Source organism: Saccoglossus kowalevskii, chromosome 14 (assembly GCF_978046115.1).
Source record: "Saccoglossus kowalevskii chromosome 14, keSacKowa6.1, whole genome shotgun sequence".
NCBI lineage: Eukaryota > Metazoa > Hemichordata > Enteropneusta > Harrimaniidae > Saccoglossus > Saccoglossus kowalevskii.
This window is the reverse complement of record NC_140654.1, coordinates 4,353,142-4,370,120: the sequence shown is the minus strand read 5'-3', so window position 1 is coordinate 4,370,120 and position 16,979 is coordinate 4,353,142. Positions and strand designations below refer to the sequence as shown.

Here is a 16,979-nt window from a genome sequence, read left to right as displayed (position 1 = left end):
TAAACGATGTTGATATATTCAAAGTACAGAGTTGCATACAAGTTGCGTAATTACAGTACCGTCGGATATAAGTTTACTAGATCGACGCGCGGACCACGAAAGAAAAGGTTGCCAAGGCAACGCGCCAGTTCAGTGCGTGAATTGGGGTCAAACTTCGGTCAACACACACTTGATGTCAGCATCGCCGCACAGCAAGTTTCGCAAAGAAGTACTTGAAGTTCAATTGCACCCCAAAATGATGTCACTGTTCACTCAGTTAACGCATCGTGTGTTGTGTCATGTCATGTCCATGATGCACCCCGTTTCGACTTTGGCTTGCTTTTCCTTCTTAGTGCATGTTCTTGTTTACGTAAAATGCGACCTCTCACCAACGTATTAAAACACTTTGAATTTATACTTTGAATGATTATATTTGGTCAACGCGAAACATTATTTTTTCTAAACATTTTCTGAGACCATTTTTATCAGCGCAGGGTTATTTTTTCAGACAAGATGGGCTTCGTAATATCTGCCATAACATCGCCCGGGCGATCTTTTGGTCCAATTTTTCTAAAAAAAAAATCGAATCCTCCATAAGATCACCCGGGCGGGGTATCGGCCAAATCAGGTAGTGCTGACTTAGAGCTAACTGATTATAACAAATCCGATAACGGTACACTCTCCATAGGCTGAGAGTAATGCAAACATATCTGTACTTGAATGCATGTATATCCCGTAAGTAAATATATGCTGTCACGAAGGCCCGCCCTATGTTTAGAGAACCGATTGTACTGTTGACGCTGTTCAACATAACAAAGGGACTTGAATAAATTAATTGCGCGGGCGCCATCTTGCTCAAGTTAGCACCCACTTTCGAAGAAACTGCTAAGTTTTGTCACGTTTTAGAAAACAACCAACCAATTTTTCACGATCTAACATTCCACACATATCAGATACTTGTATATTTATCGAAGTATGATCGAAATGGTCAACATTTTGTCATTAATTAGCTGTTTATCTGTGGCCAAATTTGAAAAAAAAACGTTTTATTGAGTTTTACGGAAACCAATTTTTGACTATCATAACTATTGAAGATGTCAACTTTCAACACTTTTCTTTACGCTAACGATGTATAAATTACACAATCTACTTGTCACAAAATGGGCTAAAATATGATGTCTCATGGACGTTTATGTGAGCCGTTGACGTTGAGTTACGGCCTTGGGAACAGGAAGACGTTCGTAAAATTTAGTCCATAAAGTTCAACAGGCTTTATCTCCAGAACTATGGGGCACATAACAATTTCGAGACGCATTCTCAAAGATCATTATCTTATAAAGCAACAGTGAAAAGATCAGAAACATAGAAAAAAGGAACACCGAGAAACGGCCAATCCCGCAAGAAAACTCTCCGTTTAGGAGGTTAACGGGAACGATCGTAACTTAATCCCCTGAGCAAATATCAAGACGAAACATATATGATCGTACTCTGCTATATCTCAGCTTTCTGAAAACATATACATTGCCATAACTGCATGCTTAGTAACTGGCGAGGAAAGTCCTAAACTCCATTAAACTATAAATTATGTTTCCCCTCTCGCTACCTTAATGTAAATCCACATGTCTCTCTGTGATTATGCAGATTGCAAACAACTGCTGTATTCATATGCAGTAAATGCTTCTAAACTTCTATTGTAAAACTGTCATTCAACCTTGGCTAACTGTGTGCAGCTTTAGTCATGGTTCAATGTCTTGATTTCTTCATTTTTTGGTAAAAAGTGATATTTTTGACTATGTCTTGAAAACTGCAAGTCTGATTGCTTTGAAAATGTACATATGGACCAATCTCAGATTTAAGATGATGGGAAATTTTTGTTGTTGTTAATTTTGTATCATTCCCGTTGACATAATTTCATATTGGCTGCAGGAATGTATCAATATTTTCCAATGAAATATGAAAAGCAAATTATTTGTGTTTTCATTTCTTTTCCAGACACTGGAGATGCAGGTAAAGCAAGCAGAGGAAGAATCTAGACACATACAATTAACAAAGAAAACACACAAAGGAGAAATAGAAATTGAAGAGGACAGTCTTGCAGATTTGGAGGTGAAATATTGTTTCTTGTATTAAAAATCACTTAGTTTGACATGTCCTGCATCTTTGGGTTGTTTGGTACTCCCATTCAGTCGCTGCCAGTAAACAAGAACACTAATTTGTCATGCTTATGTAAATCAGAAATATCAATATAACTTTTAAAGGCTTGTTTTTCAAATATGTGCATATAAATAGGTAAATTGTGTAAAACTTAAGTTTTTTTTTTTTACCGTGCACATATAATAATAAAGTGGCAAAGGATAGTTGCCAATGTCTTTCTTTGTTCACACCTATTATTGTCATTAACAACGCTTTGTTGTAGCACCAATAAATCGAGTAATTTTTGTCTGTTCTTTCGCAAACTTGCATTATTTTATCGGTCAATGTATATTCTTGGTTAGTCTTTCTCTATCTTAACAACATGTGTTTGTACCTTACTTTCTTGGATACGTTACAAAATTCATTACAATTCACAACATCTGATTTATTACATAGGCTCCATTGGAAAAAGCCAAACCAGAGAAAGCTCAACCAATTGGAGTAATGTTAACTGACACAACAGAACAACATAAAACCCATCTGTTTGATTTGAACTGTAAAATCTGTACTGGTAAAATGGCGCCCCCTAGTGATGAACCATCTGCATCAAAGAAACCTAAAATTCTTGCTGCACTGAGTCCAACTGCTAAAGTGCCCCCAGTGGCAGGCAGTGGAAATGATTCAGTGAAATCAGAAGATACAGAAAGTAGCAGTGTGTTTGATTCACCAAAACCGTCAACATCTATGGATATAGTAGAAGCAAGGTAAAGTTTTGTGTTAGTTAAAGTAACAATATCATGAATGTGTGAGTCTCACATCATCGAAAACAGTAAACAGATGCAGGCAAATTTAATACAAAAACGGCTTTGGTTAGCTCTCATTGTATGTAATGTTGCATCATGTACTGTGGAATACTTTATTTTCGCTGGAATTAATTTTGGCTGAAAAGGCTTTTTCTGGCGTTTTGCTTGGAATTTATTTTCACTGATTTTTGATGAGATTAATGTATATTCGCTGGATTTTATTTTCACGGAATCATCCCTTCAGCGAAAATAAAGTGTTCTACAGTAAGTAAAAACTTGTTCATATTTTACAACTACAATGTTACCTTCAATGTACAACTATTTTAACTCTTTCTGCATGATCTGATCTGATTTGAGTTGACTTTTATTTTAAGCTGCTTAATTTTTGTTGCTTGTGATTTGAATATTTAGATGACATTCATGAATACAAAATTTTGTGAAAGTCACTGATACCCCGGACCTTGGAACCTCAAAGAAATTTTCACTACTACAAAATTTGTTGATTATCACTGAGTCAAGAAAATCGGTCTCTCACAAGATTGAAGCACTTTACAATATTTCTTGCATTCAATCTTTCCCTTCAATTACCTTCAGAGTTTTTTCTAAGTTTTTTCATTGATTTATTTTTAAACGTGTATATTTGTGATATTAAACTGAAGTAATATTGGTTTTTTGATGACATAAATATTTTCTTTATGTGTAACGATCAGAATTTGTGTTTGTGTTTGAAATGACGGACTGGTATGAGTCTGGTACTTAACTTCCATTACTAGTGTGTTTCAATTTTCCAGACATACAACCCTTATTTCTGGTTACCATTACAATTTCTGAGACCTCATGATGACATCATCATTTATGGTTATTCATTTTGTCTCCTTACAGTCCTATGCCTGAGAGTCCAGTCGAAGCGGAGTCCCCGCCTGCATCTGTTGATTGTATCTCTGTCTGGAAAGGGTTTGTTGTGATGCAGAACTTAGCTAAGTTTGCTACAGTGTCTTATAAGGTATCTGGACCAACAGGAAATCTTATGACGGTGAGTAGATCTTGTGGTGCTGCTCTACCAAAAACACAACAACAAATTTGTATTAAATTAAAAAAACGAATGGTCAATTTACCGGTGAATTTCATGATTCGAACACACGATGGCGATGTGAATATGCGCTACTTTCAAATTTATGAACTAATTAAACAAATAAAAGAACACCCGACGCTTCAGATATTATTTATTTATTTATTTTTTTATTTATTATATTAAACATTGGTCCAATAATGAAAACGCACTATTAATTTATCTGCTATTGTGATTGACTTTATTCAGTAATTACTAATACTGTAAAACCACTTTGGAGCCGTGAACTATTCACTGTAGTTCTTGAGACAAGATATCACAGTGACTTTTATTAATTGTCATTAATGAGAATATATTGTTACAATTTTCTTGTTTACACTAACTCACTAAGGGACGAAGTCAAAAGATCGATGTCGGATAAAAAACTTATTTGCTTTAGTTTGGGGGTGGGGGGTTTTGACCTCAAAAAGTTTCTATCCTACAAAAACGATTTTATTTTTTAATGAAGTCAAAAAAATCTTGGAGTATTTGTAATTTGTTTTTTTCTCTATCCAATCATGGACAAAAATAACAGAAAATGAAAAAAACACATCCAAGACGAGAAAATGGTTTGGTTCGAGTGTAAAGCCTTTTTACACCCACCCGACAACCAACTGCTACGCCATACTACTGTCGGATTATCAATTTGTATTTAATAGTGAATGTAGTCTGACGCCATGGTCAATATTTATCAATTAAGTTTCAGTGGGGGGTAGGGGGGTTTGGAAAAAAAACTAAAGGAATTAAGTTTTTTATCCTACATTGAACTTTTGACGTTGTCCCTAATCATTCATGTATTGTATCTCTTCAGGATTTACCGGACACTCTTCACTTGTGTGGTAGAATATCATTTGAACAGGTGTATGATTACATCAGTAAAATTCGCACCTCTGCTACTAAAGATATCTGTATCATTCGTTTTCAAGCAGCCAACGAGGAAGAAAAAGTATCGTATATATCCATGTATTCCTACTTTAGTAGTCGACGGCGATGTGGTGTTGTTGGCAATAACACTAAACATGTCAAAGATATGTATTTGATACCTTTGGCTGGCCATGCTAAAATTCCATCTGCTTTATTGCCATTTGATGGTCCAGGTAAATAACAACATCCATATACAGAAATAATGTCTCATGTAAAGTATTTAAAACTGTGAATTTGTACAATTTGTGGGATATATGTAAACATTGAAACTTCAATGTTTTTCATCAGTGTATGTTAACAGTCTCGTTGTCTTTCAATTTGATCATGTGTTTACTGTAAAATACTTTATTTCTGCTTGGAATTTAAATTTCGCTGAAGGGATGATTCAGTGAAAATAAAATCCAGCGAGTATATTTTTTTTCACTGTGTTTCACATTCAATTCATCAAAAATCAGTGAAAATAAATTAATAATAATAATTATTATTATTATTATTATTAAAATAAATTCCTTACAAAAAAACCAAAAAGCCTTTTCAGCAAAGCTGAAATGCAATTTTAAATGACCTTGGAATTGAAATGCAGTTTTGCCAGAGAACTGTGCATAACTGAAACCCTTAGCAATAAATTAGGATCATTCATTTAAATTAATTTACTTCTATTAATTTGGTGTGAAAGCTACTAAGTATTTATTTACAGAGACTTAAGTGTGCTTTATTTCATTATTGTTTTATTTTGTCTGTACATAGGATTGGATGAATTCAGGCCACACATGTTGTTAGGGGTGATCATCAAACAAAAGCGTCAGAGACACAGCCTTCCCGGCCAAATTGAATCTCGTCACAGCCAAAAACACTCCAAACGACGCCACTCTGAGGAGACTACTAAAGTGATAAAAAGACGGTTCTCTGATGATAGTCTTGAATCTAAATCACCACCATTATCCTCAGTGATTACAGAATGCATGTTAATGGAGAAAGAAGAAGACATCAAACGTAAAGAGAGAAAACTACAAACTGAACTTTATATCACTGAGCAACAAAGTTATGATCCAATTGTCAGACAATTTGCAAATATTGATCCTTCGAGTTTAGTTGCACCCGTTACAAGCAGCTTGGAAGAAGCTCCTTACTCTCCAAGTCAGGAATATGCGGCGGAGGCAGAAGAGAAACCGTATGATCCCTCAGACGATGTCCTCGGAGAATTCAGTAGTGATGATGAAGAAGATGCTGATAATAATGATAATGATATTGCTGACCTTTCTCCAACTTCGAAGGAGTTCACTGCACCAGTATCTACTGTTACTCCCAAAATTGTTGCCACTCCTAAAGCCCCTGTTAGTAAAGTATCTGTACCCACAGTAATGAACCAAAATAGTAATGTATCTGCGCAGAAATTACTAGATACTGTTTTAGGAGAGGTCAAACAGGAAAAAGAGGTTGTGCCTCTAACTGTTGATTCTAACTTGTCAGAACAAAAACAAAAACTTGCAACTCTTGCAAAAGAACTGGAACAAGCCAAGAAGGCACTTTTAGAAACTCAAATTCAGAATCTTCAGGCTGATATTTCTCGTACAACTAGTACGCTTGCTTCGGTAGCCTCACAGGCATTGGACAAGCCTTGTGAGAAAAATTCTGTTGTTGACATTGTCAAAGATGATAGAGGTGCCAAGTCTATAGCTGCTTCCAAAATAGAATCTGAAGAATCTGCAAAAACTAATACAAAAACAAAGTCTGATGCAACGAAAATAGATGTTGATAATGCCGCCACCAAGACTGAATCAGCAGATGACGATCCTGCTATAACAATTCCTGGTTTAGGATTTGATGTATCGTCATCGTCATCCAGCTTTCTGTCACCAACTGCCAGTTTCCTAAGTCCACAGGGTATGGATAGTGGAAAGTCTAGTCCCCTGCAGGAACCTGTTCCAGAACCTGCTCTGGAACCTCCACCGAGTGGATTAACAAAACATGCAGAGGAAGTTACAAAACCAGCTGTAAAAATTCCTAAAGCGCCTGAAGAACTTCCTAAAGCCCCTGAGGATCTTCGGAAAGCCACAGAAGACTTTCCAAGGCATCACCAAGAAAGGAGGACATCTTCAGAAGATGATTCTCTGCCATCATTTCGAAGGGGTTCGCGGGAAAGGGTTCATGTACACGAACAGTATGATGATCGGCCCAGTCGGTTTGGTCGTGATTATGATAAGGATGAACGTCGACCTCGGAGAGACTCAGACAGAGATCATCGTGATCATAATCGTGGATGGGAAAGGGACAGACATTGGGGAGGTGATGATAGACACTGGCAAGATGGTTATGATAGAGGTCAGGGTTGGGGACGTGGCCGTGGCAGAGGTCGTGGTCGTGGCAGTGGTGGTGGTGGATTTAGATCTTATGATAGATGGAGGCAAAACCATCACCGCAGATGATCATTGTTTTTTGTCAGTTTATTTTAAGTATAATTTTTAATTTAACTGTAAAGGTGAAAACATAACCTCATTTTTTTTTCCTTTTCAAATAATGCATTTATTACATAATTTGTACCTTAACTTATGCCAGTCACTAGAGGGCAGTGTCTTTGAGATGAGCATTCAAAACATGGAACCTTCCCAGGGAACCATTTAGCATTATTCAGAATCAAGCAAAGTAGCCATTTTGGATTATGCAGAAGCCAGGTAACCATTTTGGATCATGCAGAAGCCAGGTGGCCATTTTGGATCATGCAGAAGCCAGGTAGCCATTTTGCATTATGCAGAAGCCAGGTAGCCGTTTTGCATTATGCAGAAGCCAGGTAGCCATTTTGCATTATGCAGAAGCCAGGTAGCCATTTTGGATCATGCAGAAGCCAGGTAGCCATTTTGCATTTTGCTTTATGCAGAAGCCAGGTAGCCGTTTTGCATTATGCAGAATTTGTTGCATTAATGTTTTCTTGGGCATTATTATCTAGTTACCTCACCTTACATGAACAAGGTGGTATTGTTACAATGGTGGCGTGTAGGGAGAAACAACATATTTGCTTAATAACGGATTACAAGTGTTGCTGTTACAGATACCAACCATATTTTCGGGATTATGAATTTTTGTTTCAGTTATATTCTAGGTGCTTCTGTTTGTGGTAATACTAAAAAACAATAAATACACACATGTACATGTATTGCTATTATATGTACAACAAGTAATGGTATCTGTAGTTTCCTGGCTTTAATGCAACCCAAATAAATGTATGCAGCACATGTTGAACAAAAAATAAGACTTTTGATAGGTGTCGCACAAATTGCTTTGTTTATTTACAAGAAATTGAAATATGTGCTGTATTTCTTTAAGATAGGAGTTTTAGATTCTCTTGGAATATTTGCTCCTTCAATACAGCTAGTGTGCTCTTTAAGTCTGTGCATGTCATTGATGAATGGGGATTTTCTGTAACGTAACTAGTAATGCTTATTGTCTGGTGTGCTAATGTAAAAACAAATCATGCATTAAAATATCTTGCTATAGTTTTGTAATTTTGTAAAATGAAATTTACATTTTATAAACAAAATAGCCTTCAAAGCTTCCCACAGCAACATACAGTATTCATTTTTCCTTGAATAACCTCGTCACCAAGCTGACACAGCTATATTTTTGGTATTTCATTTTAACTACAGATCCTACAAATTCAGTCCTGTTAGAGGGCACACTGAGAGCAACATGCCATATGTCAACAGAAGTCTTAGTTGTGTTATGGTGCCTTTACGTTCACAGAATATATCTGTGGGACTTTTCTTTTAATTGAAATCATTGAAGAAAACTGAGAAGTCAAAATTTGTGTTAGTGGAAAGCATTAAATGTATGAATAACTGATTAGTAATTATAAATTGTACATGTACCAATACATTTCTTAATGTAACTGGACATGTTCTCTGTATGTGTCACTGTTCCCAAATTTACTCATTGGTTGGTTCCTTGCTTGATGCTAAAATAAATTCATATTATGTGTCGTGGACATGTACATATTTTTGCTAACTATTCAACATTCATTTCACACTTTATTTACGTAAGCATTTTTTTCCCATTGTAAACAAATTATTATCAATAGTACAAAGTATCAATATTAAAATCTCAAAATATTTCAGTTATATATTTGTGAATGTAAATTTGACAATGTTTCTTAAATTACCGTTTTCTTTGAAATTCAGTTTCATGCAATTTGTAGTATTACTTGGTTGGATGAGATTATTACTTGTTCAATTCTTATTAGAATTAAAAGAATTGCTGCCATGTATTTGTTATCTGTGGTGCTGTGTCTACAACTGCCCTATACAATGGTATTTATCGTATAGATATATGCATGTGGTATTTATTGCTTATTATCACACTTCCCATAGATATAGGCATGTGGTATTTATCCCATATATAATGACATGTCCATTAGATATAGGCATGTGGTATTTATCCCTTGTATTATCACACTTCCCATAGATATAGGCATGTGGTATTTATCACGTATATAATGACATGTCCATTAGATATAGGCATGTGGTATTTATCCTCTAGATATAGGTACCGGTATGTGGTATTTATCCCTTGTATTATCACGCTTCCCATAGATATAGGCATGTGGTATTTATCACGTATATAATGACATGTCCGTTAGATAGAGGCATGTGGTATTTATCCTCTAGATATAGGCATGTGGTATTTATTCCTTGTATTATCACACTTCCCATAGATATAGATATGTGGTATTTATCCCATATATAATGACATGTCCATTAGATAGAGGCATGTGGTATTTATCCTCTAGATATAGGCATGTGGTATTTATCCCATATATAATGACATGTCCATTAGATAGATGCATGTGGTATTTATCCTCTAGATATAGGCATGTGGTATTTATCCCTTGTATTATCACACTTCCCATAGATATAGGCATGTAGTATTTATCCCATATATAATGACATGTCCATTAGATAGAGGCATGTAGTATTTATCCTCTAGATATAGGTATGTGGTATTTATCCCTTGTATTATCACACTTCCCATAGATATAGGTATGTGGTATTTATCCCATATATAATGACATGTCCATTAGATAGAGGCATGTAGTATTTATCACGTATATAATAACATGTCCATTAGATATAGGCATGTAGTATCTATCCCTTGTATTATCACACTTCCCATATATATAGGCATGTGGTATTTATCCCATATATAATGACATGTCCATTAGATATAGGCATGTGGTATTTATTGCTTATTATCACACTTCCCATAGATAGAGGCATGTGGTATTTATCCCATATATAATGACCCAGTAAATTCGACCATAACGGGTCTAAATAACACTACTGCGCAACTCTAGAGGGCCTTGATCGCTACTGCGCAGACCCAGAAGGTGCCAGATTTGTTTTCGTGACTCAATTTGGCCTCAGATTGGATCCAGCATACCGCACTATTATTCCCTGTGGCGGCCTCAATTGTTCTAAGGCCTCTATTGTTCTCAATTTGACCCCTATTGTACTCAAGTTGACCCTATTGTTCTCAATTTGACCCATATTGTTCTCAATTTGACCTTCATTGTTTTCAACTTGACCCCATGACCCTGTGACTTCGATTTGACCTCCGAGGCGCCTTGTGTTTTAAAGTCCCGTGAGAGCTCATTTCTGGTCGGATTTACTCCGGTTTGCGCTGCACCCTGTAAATTCGACCATAACGGGTCTAAATAACGCTACTGCATAACTCTAGAGGGCATTGATTGCTACTGCGCAGACCCAGAAGGTGCCAGATTTGTTTTCGTGACTCAATTTGGCCTCAGATTGGATCCAGCGTACCCCACTATTGTTCCCTGTGGCGGCCTCTATTGTTCTTAATTTGACCCCTATTGTTCTCAATTTGACCCCTATTGTACTCATGTTGACCCTATTGTTCCCAATTTGACCTCGATTTGACCTCCGGACGCCTTGTGTTTTAAAGTCCAATGTGAGCTCGTTTCCAGACAGATTTGACTCCGGTTTGCGCTGCACCCTGTAAATTTGACTATGGCGGGTCTAAATAATGCTACTGCTGATCGCTACTGCGCAGCCCCATAACGTGCCAGATTTGTCTTCGTGGCTCAATTTGGCATCAGATTGACTCCAGTCAACCCCACTATTGTTCCCTGTGGCGGTTCCTTTGTTCTCTGGTCCCTATTCTCAATTTGACCTCCATTGTTTTCAATTTGACCCCGTGACCCAGTGACTTCGATTTGACCTTCGGGCGCCTTGTGTTTTAAAGTTCCGTGTGAGCTCATTTCTGGTCGGATTTGACTCCGGTTTGCGCTGCACCCTGTAAATTCGACCATGGCGGGTCTAGAGGGCCTTGCTCGCTCCTGCGCAGCCCCAACAGTTGCCGGATTTGTTTTCTTGACTCAGTTTGGCCTCAGATTGGCTCCAGCCTACCCCACTATTGTTCTCCGTGGCGGCATCAATTGTTCTCAGGTCTCTATTGTTCTCAAGTTGACCCCTATTGATCTCAATTTGACCAATATTGTTCTCAAATTGACCCCTATTGTTGTTGACTAGAAACAGTTCACATTTGTGTTTATAGGTTATCACTGCACCATTTAGTGAAATGGCGCTTCTGTTGGCCTTTTAATTTCCGATAGCACTATTAAATTCTGAATGGTACAACTGTGGTATTTTCAAAAAACAAAATGGCTGCCGTAGCACAATTACAATTTCCAATTGTGAATTTGTTCTAAATATCCCGCAAACGATGCATGCTGATGTAGTATGTAAAATTGTTTGATATATGATGTTTTATTCTAATATTTGAATGCTATCAGTCCACACCTTTGTGCCTGGGTACCCACTACATTGTCGAGTAAACAGGTTATGTAGCAGGTCTTTTAATAACCAAGAAATCAGATAAATCCTGAATGGTGTCAATTTCGAACTTTAGAAAACAACATGGCGCCTGTAGCACAATTACAATTTTTCAAATGCTTTTGTTTTTATTCACTAGTCACATTCATTTTCTCAAGCATTGTAATATGTCTATACGAACGAACAAATACTCACTCTGACTTCGTAATAACTTAACAAAAGTTATGTGTAAAACTCAAATAAGTGGAGTTAGTATTTAATAATGGAGCTCAATAAAATGTTTCAAATGGCCAATGAGGGCGCAATTCTTGTAATTGTGCTACAATATATTTTGGCATTTTAAACTTGTTTTCTCTAATATGAACCATTATATTCTATTTATACGTAAATATGCATTCAGTTACGGTATTTTTAAATCACATTCGTGGAAATAAAAACATTTCTAAAAGTGTTAGGGTGAAAATGCAGGGAATTAAGCAAAGTGGTGAATCTTGAATGGCAATTGAGTTAAATTTCATAGCATGGTCTTTTTGTTTTTTGTGAATCAATAATTTTAGCTTTTGAGTTTTCAATATATTCATCAAAATAATATGACCTTCATATGTATACCTTCAAACAACATTAAATAAAGTATCTCTGAACATAGTATACACTCCCATGTGTGAAAAAGTACGTTTATGTACGAGAATTCAAGTTGTGTTGAGCTTAAGGATAAGGGAGCATTCAAGGGCTTTGCGTTTGGTGGTGTAGGAAATCATAACATTGGGTGAGATAGTGAAGGAGGGAGTGGTGGTGTGGTTTGGCGAGTCAAAGTGGCAGTTGAGGGTGGATGGTATATGATGTGTGTAGTTGTATCTATGTTGTTGGAGGCGGGTATGAAAAGGATTTGATGTTTCACCAATATATTGTTTGTGACAGGGAAGGCAGGTGATAATGTAAATGACATTCTGTGATTTGCAGGTGAGGGATTGGTCAGCTGGAAGTGTTGTATTGGAGGCTACGGAAGTAGGGGCAATATTTGCAGGTGGAACTAGAATGGATAATTTTTTTAGTGGTTGATGATCAAAAGGCAGAACAGCTAAGAATGTCTTTTAGATTGGCGGGGCGTCGAAAGGAGGATAGAGGTGGTGTTTGGAAATTGGTTTCTGTTGCTGGGTCATTTGTAATGATGGGAAAATATTGATGGAGAATGTGGGCCAGGTTAGGAAGAGATGGGGCAAAGGTGGTAATCAATGGTGGGCGGGAAAGAGTTTGTGAGTTAGGATTGGTTAGGGTTAGGGTTAGGGTTAGGGTCAGGGTTAGGGGGCATGGTTTTTTTGAAACGGCGCTAAATTTTTTTGGTCCCAATTTGTTATTGTGCTAATGTAGAGGGCGTTTTTTGGAATTGTGCTACATTGAGTAGCACAATTACAAACTGTGGTAGCATAATGAAAAAGTATGTAGCACAAATGGTGAATATGGTGCTACTCATTTGTACACGTGCTACTTGATATAGTGCTACTTGTGCTACTATTTTTTTTAGTATAATCTTAGTCAAAATAAGTTATTATTGTCGCTGGTGTAGTGTAGTGTAGTGTGTAGTATATTCACTTTTATTGTATTTGTGAGATGACTCTTGACCTTATCATAGTTAGTCATTTGAGACGCCCTCTTAACAAGTGTCGTCTGCGCCTTGAGATGCCCGCCATGTTTGTAAGCTCCGTAACCAAAATAAACCTGTTACTGCCTTGATCTTGTGTTTCTTGTGTGAATACATTACAATTGGCAACGAGGATAAACTATTAGCATTCCAAGCTTATTCTGAGGTAACTTTATATGGTGAAAATGACGTTCTTCGGCAAGATTGATGAGTTTGATGAACGCGTAAGTGAATACATCATTGCAAACGAAATTACCGGTGTGAATAAGCAACGTGCTATTCTACTTAGTGTATGTGTTCTAAGACATACGGCTTAATGCGTAGTTTAGTTTCAACAGAAAAGCCATCGGACAAAACATTCAAAGAGCTCTGTGATGTAATGCAAGCACATCACCATCCCAAACCGTCAGCGTTTCATTATTCCGTAAACCAGGTCAGTCAATCTCAGAATTTGTTGCTGATTTACGACATTTAGCAGAACACTGTGAGTATGGAGATACTTTAGAAGAAATGTTGCGTGATAGACTGGTGTGTGGAGTCCAAGATGACTGCATACAGCGTAGATTACTGTCAGAAAGTACCTTGCAATTTAAGAAAGCCATGGAGCTAGCGCAAGGAATGGAGGTTAGAGCAAGAAAAGTGACTTACATACAGTCAATGAAATCCGCAATAAATCCCCAGGGGAGGGAAGAGAAAGTCCATAAAGTACAAGAAACCCACCCACAGAGAAATAGAAGGCAGTATAGAAAATCTGGTGGAAGTGATAACCATGGCAACAATAGTCAAACTCGTAGAGGTTGTCAAGCTGGAAATTCACAGCTGTGTTTCAGATGTTTAGGGAAGAATCATTCGCCTGATGTTTGCCGCTACAAAGATGCTGAGTGTTATGAATGTAGGAAAATAGGGCACATCTCCAAAGCATGTAGAAGTAAGAAGCAAACAAGTAGACCAACAGTGAAACGAAATCAACATGTCACTAACATAGTGGAAGAAGACTCAGAAATTAATGACACTTCCTATACAATGTTTAATGTTAGTTCAGGACATGAGAAAGTACACCCCATAGAGGCAGATTTTATAATTAATAATCAGTGTGTCAAAATGCAAATAGACACTGGTGCATCTGTTTCATTGATGAGTAAAGGGACTTATGACACTATATTGGCTGATATTCCAATTGTTCAGAATGCACACGCAGTATTACGTACATATACTGGTGAACAAATAAAAGTTTAGGAACTCTTAATGTAGATGTTAAATATGATAATCAGATAGCAAATGTACCTATTGTAATTGTAGAAGGTAGTGGTCCTGATTTAGTAGGTCGTGATTGGTTAAAAGTCTTTAGGTTAAGATGGGCAGAAATTTGTCATGTTAAAGTAGCTATGGCTCATGAATCACTGATAAAGCAGTATTCAAATGTATTTCAGGATGGGTTAGGTACTGTCAAGAAAGTGACAGGGAAAATCTATGTTGATCCTAATGCCCAGCCGAAGTTCTTTAAACCACGTCCTGTACTGTATGCGATGAAGGATAAGGTAGAATCTGAATTGATGCGACTTCAACAGGAAGGTGTAATCGAACCTGTTGAGTTTTCTGATTGGGCTGCACCCATTGTACCTGTATTGAAAGGTAACGGTCAAATACGTATTTGTGGAGATTACAAAGTAACCATAAATCAAGTTGCGAAACTCGATTCGTATCCGATTCCACGAATCAAAGATCTTTATACAACCCTGAGTGGTGGACAGACTTTCACTAAGCTTGATTTAAGTAATGCCTACTTACAACTGCCACTAGATGATAAATCTAAGGAGTTCACGACAATAAATACACACCGTGGACTTTTCAGATATAATCTCCTACCATTTGGAGTATCATCAGCTCCAGCGATTTGGCAAAAGTGTATGGATAGTCTCCTACAAGGAATTCCGCATGTATGTGTTTATTGATGACATTCTGATCACAGGAGAGACAGAAGCTGAACACTTACACAATTTAGAGTCGGTATTGAATAAATTGTCTGAAGCTGGAATTTGTGCTCGAAAAGAGAAATGTGTTTTACAAACGAAAGAAGTAGAGTATCTCGGATACCGTATCGATGCAGTAGGCCTACATCCACTGGAAAGTAAAGTTCGCGCGTTGATGGATGCTCCTGTTCTGCGTAACATAACTGAATTAAAATCGTACCTGGGACTTCTTAACTACTACGGTCGTATTGTATCCAACCTGTCAACCGTCTTAGCATCACTGCATATACTTCTGAACAAGAATACTAAATGGCACTGGGAAGTGAAGCAAGATAAAACATTTAACGAATCTAAGAGATTGTTAAATTCTTCGAAAGTACTTGTTCACTATGACCCAACAAAACAATTGATACTTGCATGCGATGCGTCACCCTACGGAGTCGGTGCTGTTCTCTCTCACGTAATGCCAGGTGGCTCTGAGAAACCGATTAGCTTCGCATCACGCACATTATTCTCAGCTAGAGAAAGAGGGGCTAGCAGTAATATTTGGAGTGAAGAAGTTTCATTCTTACTTGTTTGGTAGACATTTTGAAATTCTAAATGATCACAAACCTTTGCAAACCTTGTTTAATGAAGCAAAAGGTGTCCCAACAATGGCATCATCGCGAGTCCAACAATGGAATCTCACATTACCCGCTTATGACTACAAGTTTACTTATAAGCCAGGCAAACAAATGGGCCATGTCGACGTGATGAGTCGATTACCACTGCAATCCATTGAGCTAATAAAATATATACGGTTCTAGAACATTCTCAGTCACACGGAAGTGGTAAACAAGTCGTATGCGACATGCCTCCCCTCTCAAGAATATTATAACATATAATATTACATGACTAGCAACGACGTCAATGATACGAATACGATAACAATTTCAAACAAAACAACAATACAATATATCAAATCGAACTGAATAAAGCTCTGAGTACAAAATTCGAAAATCACATACAGTAGAATATAATAAAATATAAAATACAGTCATAAACGAATAACATTCTACTATACTGTTCAAAAGTTCCTCAGTCCAGGAATATCCTCAACACGATGATTATATCCTTGCAGAGTCATCGCCCATCTCATCACTCGGTCACTTGCAAACTTGGCTTTATCCATGGTCGACATCAGTAACGCGGGATGGACATTGTGCTGCTCGATGACCAACACCCTGACATACAAAACACCGGACACTACTGCCTTGTCCCACATCAGTATTACCAATGGCAGTGTCATTATCATTACACCTCACCTTGTTCTTCGTGGATAACTGTCGATCATGTGCCACTAGGTACTGCTTTGCTATTACCGCCAACTCATCTAAATCTTTGGGTGCTCTTTCTTTAAGATGAACTGCAAGATCTTTTGTACAGGCACCAATAAACTGCTCCTTCACCATCAAGTCGGTAACACCATCATATGTTGCTGCAGTGCCTAACAACTCAACCCATTTAGCAAAATAATTCTTAAGCCGCACAATTAACTGGTCAGGACTCTCGGAACTTTCAGGTTTAATTTCACGGAAT

The 16,979-nt window shown here is 37.3% G+C and overlaps 2 protein-coding genes across 4 annotated transcripts in view; both read left to right on the top strand.

Moving 5' to 3' along the window:
- LOC100371354 (uncharacterized) overlaps positions 1–9,205 on the top strand; it is a 48,993-nt gene extending 39,788 nt beyond the window's left edge. For all 3 annotated transcript variants that reach the window (XM_085507807.1, XM_085507808.1, XM_006813378.3), the window contains 5 exons: positions 1,972–2,085; positions 2,569–2,876; positions 3,798–3,948; positions 4,835–5,120; positions 5,695–9,205. In XM_085507807.1, coding sequence (XP_085363933.1) covers positions 1,972–2,085; positions 2,569–2,876; positions 3,798–3,948; positions 4,835–5,120; positions 5,695–7,373 — 2,538 coding nt within the window. In that variant the 3' untranslated portion in view covers positions 7,374–9,205. The remainder of the gene's footprint in view (positions 1–1,971; positions 2,086–2,568; positions 2,877–3,797; positions 3,949–4,834; positions 5,121–5,694) is intronic.
- Positions 9,206–13,616: 4,411 nt separating this feature from the next.
- On the top strand, positions 13,617–14,667 carry LOC146734385 (uncharacterized). The gene is made up of 2 exons (XM_085508227.1): positions 13,617–13,689; positions 13,865–14,667. The coding sequence occupies exons 1-2, from the start codon at positions 13,617–13,619 to the stop codon at positions 14,665–14,667; spliced, it is 876 nt and encodes a 291-aa protein (XP_085364353.1).
- Positions 14,668–16,979: the final 2,312 nt, after the last annotated feature.